Source organism: Phoenix dactylifera, chromosome 5 (genome assembly GCF_051530095.1).
Source record: "Phoenix dactylifera cultivar Ajwa chromosome 5, Ajwa_hap1_PhDact_Kaust_v1.1, whole genome shotgun sequence".
Lineage (NCBI taxonomy): Eukaryota > Viridiplantae > Streptophyta > Magnoliopsida > Arecales > Arecaceae > Phoenix > Phoenix dactylifera.
In genome coordinates this window covers 362,944-383,896 of record NC_143194.1, presented here as the reverse complement: position 1 = coordinate 383,896, position 20,953 = coordinate 362,944, and the positions used below count along the sequence as shown (strand labels likewise).

Genomic DNA, 20,953 nt, shown 5'->3' with positions numbered 1-20,953 from the left:
TAAAATGGATGATAAACTTTAGTATAATAGGAAAGATAGAGACAAAAATGGAGTAGAAATTATTTTAGATAAAAGTTAAAAGATAAGGTCGGAGACATTAAGAGAGTAGGAGATAGAATAATTTTGATAAAACTAGTGTTAGGAGAGGAGTCTATTAATATGATTAGTACTTATGCTCCTCAAGTAGAATTAGATAACATATAAAGCAAGGCTTTTGAAAGGACATAAATGGAATTATCAAGAGATTCTTCATGCAAAAAAAAAAAGATACTAAAAAAGATTTAAATGAGCACATGGCAAAATACATATAGATTTTGAAAGGTTGCATGGAGTTTACAAGTTGAGAGATATAAATGTGAAAGGAAATGCCAATTTGGAGTTCATGAAAGCATATAACCTAATATTAGCTAACATTTGCTCTAAAAGGGCTCTCACTTGTTAACTTTTAAAAATAGGTATAATACTAGTCCTTACTACAAATACAGATCGAGTTTTGTGTAAAGATTGTAAAGTTATATTGGATAGAAGTTTAACCACTTAATATAGATTGGTGGTTTTGGATGCATATATGAGAAAATGAAAATAGAAACTCGAGGACTAGATTGTGGCATATACAAGAGAAACAGATGGATTTTAAGAATGGAATGTTGAAGAAAGGAAAATAGTCTAGATCAAAAAATCAACACCGTGTGGGAAGTGATTACTGACAGTATTAAGAAAGTGGCTACATGATTTAAGGAGAATAGCAAGAAAAAGAGCTATCTGGTAAAGAAACTTGATGGTGGAATTAGAAATTACAATTGGAAGTTTAAGCTAAAAGAGAGTTAGAGAAAACTACCAGAAATATAAATAGAGAAGTGTATGAAAGCTATAAGATGGTTTAGAAGGAAGTTAAGATGGCAGTACGAGAGGCTAGATTCAAAACGTATCAAGAGTTATATTGCAAGCTAGAAACTAAGGATGGAGAGAAAGATATCTACAAGATTGCAAGTAAGAAAAGAAAAACTAGAGACTTGACTCTGGTTAAATGCACCAAAGATGAAATTTAAAATGTTTTGAATAAAAAATATGAGATCAAAGAAATATGGAGGAGTTATTTTTATAAGTTATTTAGTAAAAATCATATAAACAATCTAAGATGCTTTACCACTTCCATTGAGGATAGAAATATTAAGTATATATGTAGAATTAGAGTAATTGAGGTAAAGAGGCGATGAAAAGCGATTTAACATGAAGGAATCCTTATTGAGTTTTGAAAGTGTTTAGATGATACAGAAATAACTTGATTGACTAATTTGTTTAATAAAATTTTAAAAATCAAGAAAATGCTTAATGAATAGAGGAAAGGGCAATATAGATATGATTTATAAGAAATAAAGATTTATTTAAAATTGTTCTATCTATCGTATCAAACTCATGAGCCATAAAATAAAATTTTGGGAGAGAGTGATCGAGCATTGATTGACGTGTGACATACAAATATCAGAGAACCAATCCGATTTTATGCCAAGAAGATCGACAGTGAAAGCTATTTTTCTCCTTCGGAGGTTAATGAACAAAAATAGAGAAAAAGACAAGATCTTCGTAAAGTTTTTATTGATTTAGACAAAGCATATGATAAAGTCCCTAGATAAATCTTATTGTGAGCGTTTGAAAAGAAAGGAGTTTCCATCAAATACATTGATGTGATTAAAGATATATACAATGGAGGTAGAATGAAAAATGAGGATCTTGAAGTTCCTAAGAGTAATCACTTTTAATATTTAGGAATAGATTATTTATAAGAAATAGGAGATTGAAGAGGATGTTACCTATAGGATTAAGCAGCTTGTAAAATAGAGCAGTACAACTAGGATATTATATAATTATAGGATATCTGACAAATTGAAGAAAAAAAATTATATGACAGCCATACAACTAGCAATATTTTATGGCACAATATTAGACTGTTAGAGAACAACATGTGCACAAGATGAGTGTACCTGAAATGAGAATATTAGGATGGATGTGTGGCAACACGAGAAAAGTAAAATAAGAAATGCAATCATTCATATAAACTGAAAGATGCACCAGTTCAAAGAAGCGATTTGATACAAGTAGAAGGAAAAAAGAAGTAAACCGAAAACACATGGAATGAAATAAAAAGAAAAGATTTGATGTCACTACATCTTTCAAAAAGTGTGGCCCTAAACAAAGTGGGATGTAGGAAAAGATTCATATAGCTAACACCAACTAGTATGAAATTACGGCTTGCTTGCCCTGAAAATATTTTATTAAAACTTATAATTATTAGTTGAAAATTTCCAAGCAAAGATATGTAATCACAAATGTAATTGCTGCAATTCTAAATACATGAAACTTGATTTACATTGCATCTTCAATTGCAGGGAATCGAATTGAACACACCCTTTAGTGATCACATAGTATTTAAGTTACATGCATATAAAATGCACCTACAACAATTACTAGAGAATAAACAAACTGGACTACTAAAACATTTTTACTTAGACTTCATTTGGACGCCAATTAGCTAACTAGAGGCTAAATAGATTTAATAATTTGTAACCATCCCCTAACTATCTTACCAGCGGTCAATCTGCTGTTTGGTTGAGATTCTTAGGATTAGTGGGTTAAGTTGTGGACAATGTGAAAAAGTAAAGAGAGAGAATAGACTATAGAGTTTCCAATGGTTAGTTTTATTCCACCCTCCCCGTGATATAAAGCTACTCAGGTTACATACCATTTGGAGACTTTGACCGAAATGACTTTATCCACTACTCTTTGGGTGGTGTTTGGCTGGTTAAACTGAAAATTTTCCCTCATCCACCATTTAACCAGCAATTTAACACACCCTTAAGGTATTTACGTATGCGATGTTAAAAGTTGTCAAGAGAAAGGTCAACATCTATATTATACTTCTTTCTGATAATTTTCATAATTTATGAAAACACATTTAAGTTAATCAGAAATAGGAAGTTAAGATCTAACAGCATTAAAGTGCAAGTTATTTAAGTAATAAGTGCATGCACAATTGAGTTATTATGTGCATAATAATAACAGCCAATGCAGGAAACGTTTTATGCAATACAGCTGATGAATAGAAATGTAGTTTCATAAGGGTAACTATTTCGTGCAGACAAGCAATAAAGAAGAAAGGAAGACAGATGTCTGTACATAATCTATAATGGAAACTTCCACTTAAAATTAAAACTGTTGCTTACCCCAATACCCAAGCATTCCCTTGTTTCAGCCCCAAGCACTCCTGCTCTCAAATCATCAAACTTCCCTGGAGCCTTCTGATAGTAACGAGATTGGCCACGAGTACCAGCAGCTGGATTTCGTTTGGATTTGTGCTGCTTGCGAGCATTGCTGATTGCAACATTATCTCGAGGCTTTGGGCACTCCTTCAATGAGTGACTATATGAACCACAGTTGAAACAACGGGATGCTTCTAGAGTTTGTGTCCTGCTTGTGAATAAATACAAAAAATTGTGGATATTTCGTCAAATGTGATGTAAGTTTATTTCCAAAGGAGGGTGTTCATAGAAGAAATGCGGAGCTAGAACAATTCTTCAGAAGCTCTGAAGGTAAAGCAAATTACAGAATACAGATATCTTCATAGAAGCCTATAATAAAAAACAAAATTCACAACAGAATATATACATCATAGAAACTATTTCTGGGTACATGAGATGCATGTGAGAGAAAGATGAACAGCTGTTATCCAATCTTTTAAAAAATGTTGGCTAAATATGTTAATTGATAAAGATGCTCCTGCATTTCTTGTTTGACCTCTCTTGAAGCAAGATGGTTGTATTACACAAGGGACCTTTACAAAAATGATGGTTGGATAAATGTAGAATCAAGTGCATGAGTGAAGCATGGATGCAGAAGAAGTCAAGTCAGGTCGTGGAAGCACTTACAACAATATGGAGAGATAACACTTGTCATATGAGAGGCACTCAGCTGATTTAAGAGAGGTATAATGTGAATTAATACCTCCACTCTTACACTACTGATGAAAACTCTTGTATTTAGAGGAGCATCAGGAGGGCAACATTTATTTATGGAGTATATTTCTAATGGGATTCATATACAAGCAGAGAGAGAGAGTTAGGACTATACCAGTAGCGATGAAAAATTTTCTCACGATTGAGTTGGTGAAATGATAAGCTAAGGGATATAATAGGCTACTTAACATAGGAGTTAATGGCTTGGCAAAGGTGATGGAAGAAAGACTGGAATTGATTGCATATTAATCAATAACTCTAATTTGTATGCTCGTTGTCGCCAAGCCAGGAAGGTGGACTAAGATGGTAGCTCATGGCATTTTCACAAGCTGATTTAATATGCAAAAGATCTAGACATCAGTCAGATCAGTTAGCCTCGTATATCCATCTCTTTAAATGATAGAATTGCAACTGACAAGATCATTAGTTACGTATGATGCCATGTCATTGAGGGGGGTAAAAGAGATCAAGACCGAATTTATCAGAAAAGAAGAAAGCTCGGATACATAGTTCTGCCCCAGGAAAGCACTATCCAATTTCTGCTCCTAATATAAAAAAATAAACCAATGTGGCATTACAACAATAACTGTTTTAACCATGCAAGTATAATCTCCAGATGATTTTTTATACATTTACTGATTCAAGAAGAGCAAAGCTTGTACCCTTTAGGATTAGTTGATCCATCAACTGAAGTTGAACCCAGCGTATATTCACGATTGTAAAGAGGAACCAAGTCACTGTCCATCTCCTTAACATCCACCTTCCTTGCCTGGTTGTCTAGCCAAAATGACTTCACAGAAAACAGAACAAGATAGTAAACTGCATGTTCCCAAGGAAAAATAACTATGAAATATAAGAGTAATATGCAAAACCACTTTCCACAGCAACACCATATGGGGACCCTCCAAGGGAGGGTTACAAACGCAAATTGCAACTTTTATAGTAAAGATAGCATGTACAAAGGTTGCTGTCAATGAGAATGCATGATAATTTCAGACTAAGTTGTATGGAACAAAAGACCCTGGATAAGTGTAATTATCCAAGGAGTTTACTTGTGTATCAAACATGATTCGAGAATAGCAATAACATGTTCAATGGGGCCACAATTTAAGTAAAGGAGGATCACAGAATAAATCTTTTGGGCAAAATGGTCCATAAAATGCTAATACAAACAAAAGGTTTATATTGATTCCTATTAAATTTTAATATTGAATAAAGTACTTCAACTCATATGTACACCCAAGATAGTTTTGATACACTTTCACTAAGTACCATATTAATTTTTCAATGTCAATATTGCAAAGATAGCAAAATAGGAAGAATTTCAGAACTTGGAAAGACAGTCAACAAAAAGAGCTATGCTGACAAAAAATATGCAGATGATTCCTGGCATTCCATATGCTAATACAATAATTCAGCATCTCATATATCTTCCCAAAAAAGTGCATCAATTTTAATTGGCATGGTTTAATCACTGACCCATACAATTTATACAGGTAGCAGGAAGGCAAGATTAACCAAAGTTGTGGTTTACATGAATATGAGAGTCAGACCAATCAAATGTCTACTCTCCAAAATGTAACAAGGGCAATAGTCAGTAGAAGGGGAATATTATAAGGTTAATTGAGATATGTGAGCCTATAAGCTCTTTCGTTTAAGAATCATTCACGTCTCTCTTCCAGTCATTATTATGTAGAAAAAGTTGGAAGTTTTTCTTCAATTTACAAGCATGTGGAAGCTGTGTTACATGGACACTCAAGTCCGGCTCCAAGAATACATGTCAAATACATATCCGAATTGGATAAGCATCAGAAACTTGGACACTTATATTCTTTCTCACGCTTTTATAGATCGGTAGATGATTTGACTCTTCCAATAATAAGTTCAACCCACCAATAATAATGTTAAAAATAACCCTTTTTTCCTTTTAAAGATTGACCAAGGATGTAGATATTGTAATAACATTGCAAAATATCCTTTAAATTGTACTTCTTCCGCCTATAGTGAAAGAACAACCTATAATATCTTGTCTTATTTTCTTCATACAATATTTTCAAAAATAAATATAAAGTTTAATTAAAATTATTTTTCTGTGCATCCCCATGTCCCCTTTTTACCTCTTTCCAATTCAGTACATGTCTGAATCTGATTCTTGTAGCCATGTGCATGCAACAGAGTGGAAGACTTAGATGTGGTAATTAGGGGATCTCTCGAGCTCCTCCTCTCAATTAATCATCTCTATTCTTGCACCATTATAACATATCTAACCTGATATTATTGCAGGTAAAAGTGCTTGAGGCCAATAAACAAAGGCCTTCCACATTTAACCATTATACATAGGCAATATTTCACTTGTGTTCGATTCTTGTATCTATGAAAGTAAACTATTAGGTACAAGTTTTAAAATTGGAATTTTATTCAACGTGAGAGGCTTGCAATGTACTGTGTTCAATTTGGCAACTTTTGTCAAGATGGTTTGGAATTACTGTTACTTTTGCCAGATCACAATGGGTGCAACTCCGGATTTGTGTAAATTCAAGTCCAGGTTCATGACAAATAAGGCCCCTATAACCCTAAATATCTATCCAGTCTCCACGTTTGAGAACTACGCATGAATGTATGTATGCTTATGCACACGTCTGTATATGTATGCACACATGATATGCATCTATTTATGTATGCATGAAATGTACATATATATGTCCACGTGGTATGTATTTACACATGGAAGATATGCACCCATGGCTTGTATGATGCATGCTACATACCTACATATAGATGTACACACGTATGTACATAGGTATATATGTTTTCGAGTACTATATTTATATTCATAGAAATACATTCAATTGCATCCTTAATTTGACTTTAAAATACTTTTCTATTTTTCTTTTTTATGACTCCTTTGAACGAGGTTTCTAAAATCGACCCAAACTGGTACAGAACCGGGCCGGTTTTCCTAGTTCAATTCGAGACTTGGTTTGAACCGGTTTGAACCTGCTTCTGCTCAATATGACTTGGTTTGAATCAATTTTGGGCCCTCCCACGAGTAAAAAGGGAAGAGAAGGTCCCGATGACTTTCCCCTCTCTTTTCTACTCGGAACATGAAGGAAAAGGTGGGAAGGTGAGGAAAATCAGGAGAGGAAGGATGCTTTTATGGTTTTGAGCCTCAATCTAAGACAAGATCAAGTATAATCCCTTCTTACTCGTCATTCTTCTCTTTTCTTGTCTAAAACAGGCTAAATTGTAAAGATAAGAAAAAATCATGTCTAAATTTTGTATTTTGGCATCAAGTCATAATATCATGTAGATCTAAGGGTGATCCACACATTGATGAAGCAAACATGATTTTTCTTTAATTGTATAATTTTTTAGATTATTTTTGGTTTGAAAAATAATAACAAAAAAATAATGTTCAAAATCAAAAAATGGTAGCATGTTTCGGGCGTGCATATTGCTTGTTGTCTCTGCTGGCACTAATATGTTTAAATCTGCTCAGACTATGGTTACCTGAACCTTACAAATATATTTTACAAAAAAAAAATTAAGGCATAACAATAGGCTGAAAAATATTTGTAATGCCCTGATAGGATTCTATATAAGCCTCGAATTAATCTTTTAGGTGATTTATAAATATAAAATAAAAATATTTAAAAATATTTAAGAAAATAGAAAAAATATTAAAAATTATTATTTTGTATAGATAATTTAAAAATATCTTCAGAAGTGATTCAGCCAATTTTTGCAAATCAATAGAAGTTATCAAATTTTGGAGTGTTTGATAACTTAAAAAATTAGTAATTCAACTGAAAATCACAAAAATTCTAGCAATGCATGTTGATTATTGGGCCATATATTAGGACAACATGCGTAGCTTTTACATTATAAATTACCACATGTAAAAAATAATGCCTAAAACATATAAATATTTTTTTATTTTTTAAAAAGTGTAGATACACTTTATGTATTTTGTGGTAATGATGAAGTGGTTCATGATGTGCGGTGGTCAAACTTGCAGAAATGGATTCAAGAAGAAGGATATAGATGTTGACATTCATTGGAACATAGTGCAATGATGAAGGGCCGGCATCCTTGGAGGTGCAAGTGGCACAATGTCAAGTAAAAGAAGGTGCATGCCGGGATTGACCTAGCATTTGGCTAGTGATTACCCTGATATGACTGCATGCAAGAAATATCCACAAAAGGCTTGATAATTGATAAAGAAGTACTTTTTTGACTTTAGGGAGAACGAGAAAAAAACATAGAGAAACACTCAGAGATTGATTATCGAGCAACTAAGCTACCATCATATTACTCCAGCCTCCAGGTATCTAGAGTACTATGAGATGTCGGATCCAGATGACGAGGAGGCCAATATTCAGGCTACAATGCGGGCAATTTAAATGATCAGTGGCATAGGAAGGAGGTTTCCAAGCACAGCATGGTTTTGGTTCTCACATTACAAGGGGGATTTTAGTTCTGATTCTACCAAAATAGATCTAGGTTATAGGAGCCAATTAGTGAGAGAGGTTGTTAGTAATGATGGCAGCCGGATAGCATCCATGTTTAAAGCTTTTACTAGCAAGAAGAGAAAAAAGCCCATAGATATACCATTAGTGATGACTACTCATGACTTAGATCCACATGCCTTCCCCAACAAAGACTCAAAACTGCAGAGATTTGATTCCATGCTCATCTATGATAACAAAAGGATCATGTGGAGAACTGCTTCTTGGTTCAACTACAACCACATTCCTGAAAATGTCATAGACAGCACCAAGTATGGTTCTACTATCAGTCCATCCGGAAAGCTGGTCAAAGCATCAATCCTCTTGGACCAAGGGATATCTACGATGAGTTGCTTGATAATAATAAGGGTTGGAGAGATGGATAGCCTCCTACCAAAGCAAGTGAGATACATACAAATTAGCATTGATGTGTGATGGTTGGGTGGGGCACAACAAGCAAAGCATCATCAATTTTTTGACATAATGTGACAAGAAAACATTCTTCTATAAGTCGATGCTTTTGGCAAGGTGCATGATGTCCAGTACATCCTAAGCTTAAAAGAACAGGTCATTGACCAAACAGGGGAGTAGCATGTCAAGCAGGTGGTTACTAATAATGGACCAAAATACAAGACTACCAAGATATTCTAATGATTACAAGCCCATTAATTTTCTAGAACTCATGCAGCCAATTGCATAGACCTAATATTAATGGGCACAAGGAAGATCTACAACATGAAGCAGATAGTGGAGACAGCCCAAGCTATCATTAAGTTCATATATAACCACACGTAGGTGTTGGCTTTAATGAGAAAGCACATCAAAATGAAATACTAAGACAATAGAAACTTGTTTTGCCATGCACTACATTGCACTCAATACCCTCACTAAGAAGAAGGCAAGCTTGCCCAAATGTTCATGAGTGCAGAATAGCAGGAGAGCAGATATGCTCGTAGCGGAATGGAAGGGAGCAATGTGAAGGGACTAGTGACAAGCCAGTAATTCTGGAAGGGAGTTGAGATAGGGCACTTGCACCTTTGTATCAAGTGATAAAGATTGTAGATGGTGAGAGGTACCCCAAATGGGCTTCTTGTATCACACGATGATGATTACCAAGCAAGCAAATCCAAAGCATGTTGACAAGTATATTAGCATCATTAAGGACAAGTGAGAATGCCAGATGAGCAAGGAATTGCATCTACTAGAAAATCCAAGTACAATCCTCAATGCTTGCTTATTCCTATAAAATATTATCATACAATCCTTTGTTTCCTAATTAAATCCATAGCATACCTTGGCAGTCTACTACCTCAATCCAAGGCTCTAATACAGTTTCCCAAGAATAGACTTGGATGAGGAACCATTGACTCTCCTGTCCAATGCAATCTACAAGATGCAGCTTGATTATAAATCGAACATCTTGACTCTCCTCTACGTTAATCGAACATCTTGGAGCATCAAAGTTATTTGACAATCCAAAGTGAACAAGTCTGTGTCATTTAGTATTCTATCAGAGTTAATAACTACTAGGTTATTTCGCCCTTAAATAACTTAGATATTAAGTTACTCGGCTACCAAGTTAGTTTTAAGTTTATTGGGCCACAACTCACTCGGTCTTAAGTCAAGATAGGCTCTATATAATAAATAGGATGGATAAAAGTTAGGAGCCATGAGTTTTATGTTAATTTGTTGTCTGGAAACAAAGTTTTCTTTGGCCACATTTGGCTAGGGATGTAAGCAAGCCAAATATGAGCAAGCTAGGTCTATCTCAAGCTAGGCTCATATTGTGAACGAACAAAGCTTGAGCTAGGTAATTTAATTTTGAGCCAAACTTATGTTGTTCACAAACAACCTGTCTAGGAGATCTAGTAAGAGCTTAAGGTTTTTTTGACACATACTTTTATCTAATTTGAGTTAATAATATTGATTATATTAATCTTATAATTAGAATATACTTTGTTATACATAATATATGTTTATTTATAACAAATAAATATAAAAATAATTTTTATTGCCAAATCATAATTAAAATAATAATATCTGTATATATTATTTCTATTAATTTATATATTCATATGTCGAGCTAAATCGAGTCAAGAACGAGTGAGCTAAGCCTCGCTCTAGCTCAACTTATTTGCTAAATGAGCAAATTGAACTCGAGCAGGCTTGCAAACAGGTTGCTCATTTCCCACCCCTGGATTTGGCCCATCGCCCCTCTCATTTCTATCCCACTCCCTTGTGACTTCTCTATTCTCTTGTCAATCTATTCCCTCAAATTTCCTCTTCCATTGGACCAATCTAGACCAACCCCTTATGGTCTTATATCAAGATATTTGCAAAGATGACTGTGTGATCATTACACCTACGATGCATATCATGGTGACAATATTAGTTCCCTAATATCAGTCACAGCAACAAGATGGGGAAAGCAAAGTCCGCTCATCATCACTACTAGAGGCATCATAAGCCCTTAGATCCTATTAATTGCTAAAGCCATCAAAAGTTTACCCTTGTTTCATCCTAGCCCTTCACAACAAGCTAAACCACCTCTCTCCAAAGCCTCTCCAAATCTCCATTATTAAATACATACCATTCTAGTTCTCCACCACATTATCCTCCATATATGCAACTCTTAGACATTCTTTGGTGCAATTATTTCTAACCATATACTCCATTAATTACCTTTTAACATGCTCGTGCTCATTTTCTCTTTCTTTCTAATATATCTTCTAATTCTTCTCATTTGCCTTTGTTGATGTCATTGTTTAAATTTTCCTTTTCTTTCAAAAGGTAAAGTCCCATGTTCTTTAGTGTGAAAAGGAAACAGGACTATAGAGCAATAACATAAAAGAAGTCTATTAAGCTTTTACCAAAGGCAAAAAGTGTTAGAAGACCCCAAAATATATGTGAAATGAAGGAGAAAACTTTCATATAATGACAAAAATAGTGGACATTCACAGAACATCTCAGAGGCAACTAATGCAACCAGCAACTTGGAGTGGCTCGTCAAAAAGAAGATGATATATCTGATAAAATGTTCTGGCACTTAATTCTGATTACAATCTTCAAAGTTTGATACCATGGATAAATACTATGATGACTAACCATGTGGTCAAAATGATCAAACAAGAAGATGCATATACATAGGTTGATATTTTCACAACATACCACAGTTGTAGACATCTTAGAGCCAACATGGAGTGCTGGAAAGTATGTCTCTTCACCACATTCCAAGGCCTCCTCTGGGGACACCTATTACACAAACACAGCATTTAAAATATTAATCGGGAAGGAATGCTAGAATCTTGTTTCAGCAAATCAGCATGGTTATAAAGGAGCCAACTGCATTAGCTTTAACCAGCTTAACCAATAAGGTAGGACTCTTTACCCACCAACTAACCATCCATGTTCCATAGCAGGCATCTCTTTAATTTAATATAATAAAGACAGAATGACATTAGATACATGACTATTACACTTCATTCAATGTTGACATGCTCAAATATCACTGCAGTAAACAGGTCAGTTTTGAATCTGTGAAAGCTTCAAAAGGATGCAAGAGATTAAAACTGCCACTAGGATGCATATCCTTTCGTAATAAAACAGAAAGTACTTATCGAGTTAGATGTGCAACAAATATTCCAACTACATATGGAGAAGCATATTTGCTCAAAAAAATATGGAGATGCATAATCACAATTATTTTGTTTTAAAAAATTTAACATCCGCATTTGGATGTGCACAGAAATCAGATCTATATCCTTTTCTCATGAGGATGTTGATGCAGCAAAGGGATTTGAAAATAGCAGCAACATCCCTTGCTTGTAAAAGCAAAGACAGCCAAAATTAGTTCTGAGCGGTCTGACCTTAGGTCATAGAATTACTCTTTCAGATTGCAGTAGGATTTCCTTTTCCTGATTTTTAAGGATGGTTTAGATGTTCAACAGTAGGTCCATTTTAGCCAGTCTCGTATGGAGATGCAAAGGACCCCACAGCAATTGGTAAAACTAAAAGGTATGCTTTATGTTCAATAGGTTTCCTATTAAAAAGTCCTAACTGTACTCAAATTGGGGATTAAATGTATGGCAAGCCAGTCCCTCAATTCCGTGCTTTGTTGGCTCCTGGTTTCGTAATATGAGCAATCTTAATGTGAGTATGATGCAGTGTGGTCAATCATTAAAGAAAGGGAATCACTTGCAGTTTTTTTTTAATTACTTGTCTAGGAGTCCTAGAAAGTACTCTTACAAAGTGGGTCATTCAACTGACCAAAAAAAGGTCATTACCCAGTTGTGTTCCCATCAATTCCGGCACTTGGGAGGGGGCGAACTAGGGACAAACCTAACTTTTGGCTTTTTTTAACATAAAGTAGCTGCCCCCGAACTCAAACCCATGCCATTGCACTTATCAGCCCAAGCGTTTACCACTGCACCAAGCAATGACCCCTTGAGTCCCAATCGCAACAGGGATAGTGTTTAGCCTAGCCTATTCATAGGCTCTATTAGTCAACTATCAGTGGCCTATTACAGTTGTACGAGGAGTTCATTTGATAATAAAAATTTGGCCCCAGACCTCCATTTCCCCCTCCCCTCTTTACTCTTCTTATTTCACTTTCACCTTTCTTCCCCACTTTATTCCCTTTTTCTTCTCTGTTGCAAGTGCTCTCAGTTTGCATAGCAGAGTTATGCTTAGTAGCAGATTAGAAATCAGACGTGGTTTGCTTCCCTGTTATTTATCCACAACAATTCTGCATTCATAATTTATACTATTGTGCAGTAACTAGTTATAGTCTATGTTCTCAAGCATGCACAGTAAAGAATAATCTATAAGGAATTTGGTCATGACCACTACCACAAGTCATTTTCTTCTACATACAAAAGTCAGCTTCTGTGTTTGCTTTCCCAGCACCTTCTGATCATGATAAGGATAGCTGCCCATGTTTCTCTCAAACTTGTATTTAATTGCTTTGGAAGCAAGGTTTATTGTACTGATAAAGACACCATAACAATAGCTTACCCGTACCATACGCTCCATACAGAAACATGCTACAATGCTAGAGGTGAGACAGAAGCTATCTACATATCGGTACAGTACCACATCGAGCCCCCATATTGTACCAATATGGTACAGTACACATGGTACCAAGCACTATGGCTTGCTACAATAACCATTGTTTGGAAGAACCAAAGCAATGTATATATAGTAGCATATATATAATACCATCATACAAGCTGAAGATAAAAGGACCATTGTCATCTGCATTGCCTAGACGTAAACAAGCAAATTATGGATATAGGGTATAGGGGCACACCTAGTCACCAAAATAAGAGCAAAAGAACTAAACAAATCATTCACATATAAAACATAAAACACGCAAGATATCTTATATCTTTCATTCTTCCCTCTAAAAGGAAAAGTCCATAAACTGTAAAAATACACATGCAAGAATAATAAATCATGCTATTGTACACCCAAGGTATGAATCATGCTATTGTATGCCCAAGGAATTAGGATTGCTCATCAAATCAAACAAAAAAAGAAATATTGCACCCAGTGTCCGAAAAAAGAAGTACCTCAGTGCTATTCCCATCCTTAGCCATGTCCATTTAAACAAAATCAAAGCACCGCAAAATTACCAATCATGAATCAAACATTCCTGTACTCTTAAATTTATAAAAAATTTAAAAAAAAACTCCGAAATCAAAAGTGGCCGAATATTAGGCAACTATGCAACTTTCTGTACTCAATTGACTCCATCTACACATTAAGCATTGATCAATTGCGCTCGTATAATCATAAAACCAGAAACTTATAGAAAATATAATCCTCTATTTAAAGTGAAATGATGACCCATTTTCTCATATCTTATGTTTATTAGAATTTTGCTGATTTTTCTATCTTTATTTGAAAGCTAGATCATTCTTTCTCTTTTGCAAGATCATATAATTGGCATGATTTTCGTAAAAAAAAAAAAATCTAAATAATACATCCATCTCTTGAAATTATTTAAATTATTCAGCTTGATTGTTGTGTTGCATAGACTATAGGGAAAAGCAAGTTGTTCTAGAAACATTAAAAAGTATTGGAAGGAAAGAATTTAAACTAATGCCATTTTTTCTTTTTCTTTTTTTTTTTTTTGGGGGGGGGGGGGGGGGCGCATGGGACTTGTGAGGTGCTCGGAACCTAGTAATCTAACTTGTAGAGTTAAAAAATGTGGTTATCGGTTCTGTTCTTTCCTTGATCTTGTAGAAGTCTAAGTTTGTAGTAATTCTGACTTTGTACATAATTGATAGTGGTCTACATGGGAAATAGAGGCCAGTTGGGAGATATAGAACATGGAAAATAGAGGTCAGTTGGGAGTGAGAATGACAAACAGAGTGCATGAACCAGATCCATGATTAGTTTGGGACAGTTGAGGAAAAAGCTAGCATTCTGCACCCTCGAATCTGAAGTACTATCTTTTGACCTATCTTTGACTCAATTTTTGGACAAAGATCATTGCTCTGAGTGGCTCAGATGTCATACAGTCTGAGTTGCTTATTAATATATATCATTGTGCAACTCTTTTACTAGGATTGAATTGAGATTATGCTAAGCTCAAGAAGAGAAATTTGTGTCTTAAAAATTGGAGGAACCATGGAATTAAAAGTGCTTCGCAATTGACGAGGTAGATGGTTATTTAAAGTGATATATGGGCATCTAAGCTACGTAAAGGTTTTCACATGGAAGATTACTGAGCATTAAAGATTTCGCTGCGTGCCATCAAGTAATCCCCAATTTGCTACCAAGGTTCGTCATCTCGGTACCGAACCTTGTATCAGTGTCACGCTAGCATAGTATCGGTACGGTACGAAATTTTTTTAGCATACCAAATGTCAGTATGCCGCCCGTATCAGTACGGTACGCTCTGTACTGCACGGTTCGGGCCAGTACGGCATACCATGGTTACATCAAAAGTGCCAACTGATTAGGATTACATTCTAGCAAAGAATACCGAGCTGCAAGCAAAACATAAAAGATTATAAGCATTAATACACTGACAAAATGCCCGAAAGAAGGTTATATACAACATTAATTTAAAATATGTGTATTGTATGATACCATATGCATATGCCTTTGAGATGAATCTTACACTGGAAGAAGATTGGCATTGGGCTTCCCACTCAGACCAGTACTGCATTAGTACCATAAGTTTTCTTTTGCTTTCTCTGGATCAAAAAGCAACAAATGATACACTATAAGATTTCTGAATCTGTAAAAAGCATCATGCAAACCTTGAGTATAACAATGTGCACTACACATGAAGATATATACTTCAAAATGAGAAGAGATTGCTTCCTGACAGACCTCGTCAATGAGCTGTAAATTACACGTACAGATGGCTGCTCATCAACATATTCCATTCGAGCTCTTTTCACTCCTGCTAATGCTAGAATTCCAAAATCAGGGAAAAACAGGAAGACATGTAAACTATGATGCAAGTTAAGAACCAGTACAAAGAGCAAAGGATATAGGATTGGAAAAAAGAAAAACTGAAGCTACAATTCACCTCATTCATATCAAGTTTGATGTCAAAACACAATTTATAGGAATCAAAGAATCCTTGCTCTATGTAAGTACTTGAACAACATACTGAGAACATAAGGGACAGAAAGAAACCATTTACAGGATACGACTTTCATCAATCAAAAGGTTGTTGGACTTGATGTCATTTAAAGGAACTGCACACGAATTCTCCTTATCAGGCTCGACTTCATTCACCGCCTCCGCTGTTACTGCAGTTGCAACCAAGCTAGTACTCTCTGGTGTGGATTCATTCCGTACCAAATCACCTTTTTTTGAGGTAAAAGGTACCAAGTCATCTTCAAGGTCCATATCTTGCACATGCTGGTCATCTTCCTCTCGGCTGTTCGCCTCTAAAGTCTCTATATTGGTGCTACTAGGAACACCTTCCTTCATTTGAGGTGTACTGGCCAAACAATCAGTTTCGCTTAGCCTGAAGTCCACTCTGTGCAGATCCGAGTCCTTACTTTCATGGTTGTTTGCATCAAGATCAATAAAGTCATCCGACGCCATCTTTTAAACCTTATGCACGTGGCATCTCCAACCAGGTAACAAACTGCATAAGGTGGAGAAATGCCTACACTGTTAATCTAAGGTGCAAAAAACAACTTAAAGACTAACTTCACCAATAAACTCATAACTACCTACCCAAGTTAGCAGTTTTACAATCAGCAACTAATTGCGCTGCAGAATGTAGAACTCGTACCAAGTTTTCAGATTTTTGAGTTTGACCAATGCACAATTAGACAAGCAATGCATCTGCAGAACAGAGAAATTCATACCAACGACTTTATAGTTACGCGACAAAAGTCATGATGTAATCCCCGTTCTTTTGTTCAAAAATAATAATAATAATAATAACAACAATATCATTAAGCTCTCATTTTGAGAGAAAGCCCTAGTTCCAGTTTCAGGTATAGGGCCATCTCTGGCTCCAAATCGAGCGAGAAAGAGACGGGAAGCGGGAGAAAAGAGGGGAGGATAAAACCTCGAGGTGTAGGCATGGGGGTGTGGCCGTGCGGGTAGACGGTCTCCTTCGAATCCTTCGATTCCGCAACGAGATGGCAATAAGCCCTTCCTCCTCTTCTAGCCCTGATGATCCTTCCGGAGCCTCTCTAACGGGAGAACAAGAAGAGAACGTAGAGGATCGAGGAAAAGAAGACGTAGAGAAAGGACGGGGGAAGGGAACTCGCCTAGCTAAGCTCGCTAGGGTTGGCGAGGAAGGAAGAAAACAACTCTCTGAGTCGCCCCAAGTCCCAGATCCGGCGGACCACCCATCCCCTCCAACCAATCAGTCACTTGTGTTTTATTGACCTTTTTCCTGAACCAAACCAACCTCGAGAGCTGACATGGAGAAAGACTCTAGAGAGAGCCGAGCCGGCTGGTGTTTGTGGCCGGTTCACCCATGGTGACCCGCCGGGTCAGGGACGTAAACCCGAAACTGACCCATTTATCCAGCAGGAGGCGGATGGCAGAGTGGAAACCAAGGTGGAAGGGCGACCGATGCTCCTCCGCTCTGCGATAAAGAGGTTCGTCCGTCGCCCTCGGATCCCAGACCCCAGGCGGCCCTTCTCGTCGTCCGTCATCGACTCCATCACCACGAGCATCCGTCCCTTCCCGGACTATTCCCCCAAGAAGCCCTCCATCAGGGACTCCGATCTCGTCCACCGCGTCACCACCGCGCTCAAGCAGCGCCGCTCAGAGCCTCTCCACCGTGTGCTCAGCCCCTTTGCCTCCCGCTTCCGCTCCGACCACCTCATCTGGGTCCTCCCCCACCTCCGCTCGGACCTCGCCCTCGTCGTCTCCCTCCTCCGCTGGTACCGCTCCCGCAAGAACCCCATTCCCACGGAGGCCCAGGCCATCGCCGCCCACATCGCCGTCGCCTCTGGGCACCGTGGGACCGCGCGCCATCTCCTTTGTGAAGGCCTCGCCTCTCACAAGCATTTCGTCGAGCAGGTCGTCTACATGTACAAGTACTGGTGCTCCGACCCCTCCGTCTTCGACCTACTCTTCTGGGCGGCCCTCGAAATCGATAGGATCGATGAGGCCCGCAACCTCTTTTCCCATCTGGTCAGTTACGGTATTGTTGTCTCGGTCGACGTTTGCAATGCCCTCCTTGCCCGCCTCCCGGTCGATGACATGCTGGGTGTTTTTGTACAATTCCCTGTATCCGGTGTTCAATGGAACGCCAAGTCGTATAATATCATAATTCACGGCCTTTGTAGCATAGGAAAGGTCGGGGAGGCTCATAGAATCCTCCTGGAAATGGAAGAGAAGGGTAGTGTCTCGCCAGATGTTGTAAGTTACAGCACCCTCATTGATGGGTACTGCTGTGTTGGGGAATTACAGAAGGCAATGGAGTTGTTTGATGATATGACTACAAAGGGACTGAAACCAAACTCTTTCACCTATAACAGTATCATCACTCTCCTGTGTAAGAATGGGAAAGTCGTGGAGGCAGAGAGGGTGCTTCTGGGAATGGTGAATCATGGAGTAACTCCTGACACAGTCGTATATACTACTATGATTAATGGCTTTTGCAAAAATGGTAATTTGCCTGCTGTGTATCGGCTAGTAGGTGAGATGAAGAAAAGTGGACTAGTTCCTGATGCCATGACTTATACTGCTCTGATTTATGGGCTTAGCCGGAGTGGAAAGATGGCCGAAGCTGAACAGGTTTTTCAGGAAATGCTCTGTAAGGGGTTGAATCCAGATGAAGTCACTTACACTTCACTTGTAGATGGATACTGCAAGAAAGGAAATATGAAGGATGCCTTCCGTCTTCATAATGAGATGTTGCAGATGGGTTTGATTCCGAATGTTGTGACTTACACTGCTCTGTCTGATGGCCTCTGTAAACAGGGGGAGGTGGAGGCTGCAAATGAGCTTTTGCATGAGATGTGTGCAATGGGGCTCGAGTTGAATTTGTGTACCTACAACTCACTAATAAATGGTCTTTGTAAATCTGGTAATATTGATCAGGCAGTGAAGACCATGGTGGACATGGAGGCAGCCGGAATTAGTCCGGATGCATATTCTTATACTACTTTGATGGATGCTTATTGTAAGGCCGGTGAGATGGATCGGGCCCACAGCCTCCTTCGGGAAATGCTGGATAAAGGTATCCAACCAAGTGTTGTGACTTTTAATGTTTTAATGAATGGGTTTTGTGCATCCGGGATGCTAGAAGATGGAAAGAGGCTTCTGGGATGGATGGTGGAGAAGAATATTCTGCCAAATGCCACAACCTACAATTCTCTCATGAAGCAATACTGCATTGACAAGAATATGAAAGCTACAACAGAAATATATAGAGGAATGGGCGCTCAGGGGGTGATGCCTGATGAGAACACATACAATATTTTGATCAGGGGACATTGCAAGGCAAGAAACATGAAGGAGGCATGTTATTTTCATAGCGAGTTGGTGAAGAGGGGATTTCATCTTAGAGATAGTTCCTATAATGCACTTATCAAAGGACTTGTCAGGAAGAAGAGGTTGTTGGAAGCAAGGAAATTGTTTGAAGAGATGAGGGCAGTGGGTTTGGTTGCTGACAGGGAGATATACAATATCTTTATTGATCTGAACTATGGTGAGGGAAATGTGGAGCTGACTCTTGAACTCTGTGATGAAGCATTAGAGAAATGGCATGTTGACTCTAAAACTAACGAAACTTCAAAACATGGATTATAATTTCTTGTGATGAAAGGAGAAATCTATTGGTGGAGGATCTTAGTGGGAAAGGATTACTAGAATCTCATCACACCATCAAAATTAACATTTAAATGGCTAGACAGAAACACCCGAATTTTTAAGGGCAGAAGAATGCACCCGAGGATAGTGGCAGGTAGGGCTTTACTTCATGCAGCAGAGATCACCAGCACTATCGTTGTATCGGGGCCTGGGTCGGCCAAGGACATCTGGGGCTCCTATTTAGCTTATGTAGCGCCCAGGACCATTCTGGTTTCTTGGGAGCCCCCACCTCCTGGTTTTCTCAAGGTTAACTTCGATGGCAACTTCACTAGTGACGGAGATAGAGGTGGAGTGGGCTTTGTGATCAAGGATCATGAGTCCAAGCTTGTGGCTGCCAGGGGTCGACTCGTCTTCGATAAGTCAGTCGGTGCTATGGAGTTGAGAGCTGCATGGGAGGGCATCATCTTTGCCTGACTGGCTCTAGGGGCGAATTGTATCCACCTTGAAGGTCATGCGGCTTTGGTGATCGATTGGATTCAGGAAAGTGTTGACAGGCACAGGCGTCTGGATAGGCACCCGCCCTTGCGGTACATATGTGAGATTGTGGGAGGGCTTGCAGCGATCCGGGCTACCCATGTTTATCGGGAGACGAACAATGTGGCTGACTGGGTTGTATCTTATGCGGCACACCACTCAGGAGAATGTCTTGGGAGAGACAAGAGTCTGCTCCCCCACCCTTGCATCAACTTTTTTTTGATTCTTATGGGTGTACTCGTGCATGTATGACATGAGTCACTGCTGTATCAAAAAAAAAAAAATGGAGAGTACATATGTGAGAACTAATCACCATTCTTTTCTAGTTTCATTTGCTTTACCTTTATGCTATCCTATTGGATGACAAAGTTCTTGGATTCAACTTTTTTTTTTCTCACTTAAGTTCTTGGATGACAAAGTACTCTACCTTGCGTCGACTTCTTTTTGATTCTTATGGGTGTACTCATGCGCGTACGACATGAGTCGCCGTTGTATAAAAAAAAAAAATGGAGAGTACATATGTGAGAACTAATCACCATTCTTTTCTAGTTTCATTTGCTTTACCTTTATGCTATCCTAATGGATGACAAAGTTCTTGGATTCAACTTTTTCTTTTCTCACTTAAATTCATGATTCCTGCAAACTTGG

At 37.8% G+C, this 20,953-nt stretch overlaps 2 protein-coding genes across 4 annotated transcripts in view; one reads left to right on the top strand and one right to left on the bottom strand.

The window, feature by feature from the left end:
• Nucleotides 1-17,401, bottom strand: part of LOC103707757 (uncharacterized) — a 28,227-nt gene extending 10,826 nt beyond the window's left edge. For 2 of the 3 annotated variants that reach the window (XM_008792379.5, XM_088721183.1), the window contains exons 1-8: nucleotides 17,067-17,401; nucleotides 16,727-16,837; nucleotides 16,189-16,634; nucleotides 15,863-15,944; nucleotides 15,648-15,723; nucleotides 11,687-11,770; nucleotides 4,673-4,800; nucleotides 3,222-3,465 (exon numbers count right to left, since the gene is read on the bottom strand). In XM_008792379.5, coding sequence (XP_008790601.3) covers nucleotides 3,222-3,465; nucleotides 4,673-4,800; nucleotides 11,687-11,770; nucleotides 15,648-15,723; nucleotides 15,863-15,944; nucleotides 16,189-16,591 — 1,017 coding nt within the window. In that variant the 5' untranslated portion in view covers nucleotides 16,592-16,634; nucleotides 16,727-16,837; nucleotides 17,067-17,401. Of the gene's footprint in view, nucleotides 1-3,221; nucleotides 3,466-4,672; nucleotides 4,801-11,686; nucleotides 11,771-15,647; nucleotides 15,724-15,862; nucleotides 15,986-16,188; nucleotides 16,635-16,726; nucleotides 16,838-17,066 lie in introns of those variants that run through there. The other variant, XM_088721182.1, reaches the window with a different exon arrangement.
• A 108-nt stretch (nucleotides 17,402-17,509) lies between these two features.
• On the top strand, nucleotides 17,510-20,702 carry LOC103707767 (Pentatricopeptide repeat (PPR-like) superfamily protein). Its single transcript, XM_008792401.5, has one exon. It carries the CDS (start codon nucleotides 17,582-17,584, stop codon nucleotides 19,769-19,771), a length of 2,190 nt encoding a protein of 729 aa, XP_008790623.3. The 5' UTR covers nucleotides 17,510-17,581; the 3' UTR covers nucleotides 19,772-20,702.
• Nucleotides 20,703-20,953: the final 251 nt, after the last annotated feature.

What these genes read in the sequence shown, in the direction of transcription:
- LOC103707767 (XM_008792401.5), top strand. Translation starts at nt 17,582, where the DNA reads ATGCTCCTCCGCTCTGCGATAAAGAGGTTCGTCCGTCGCCCTCGGATC.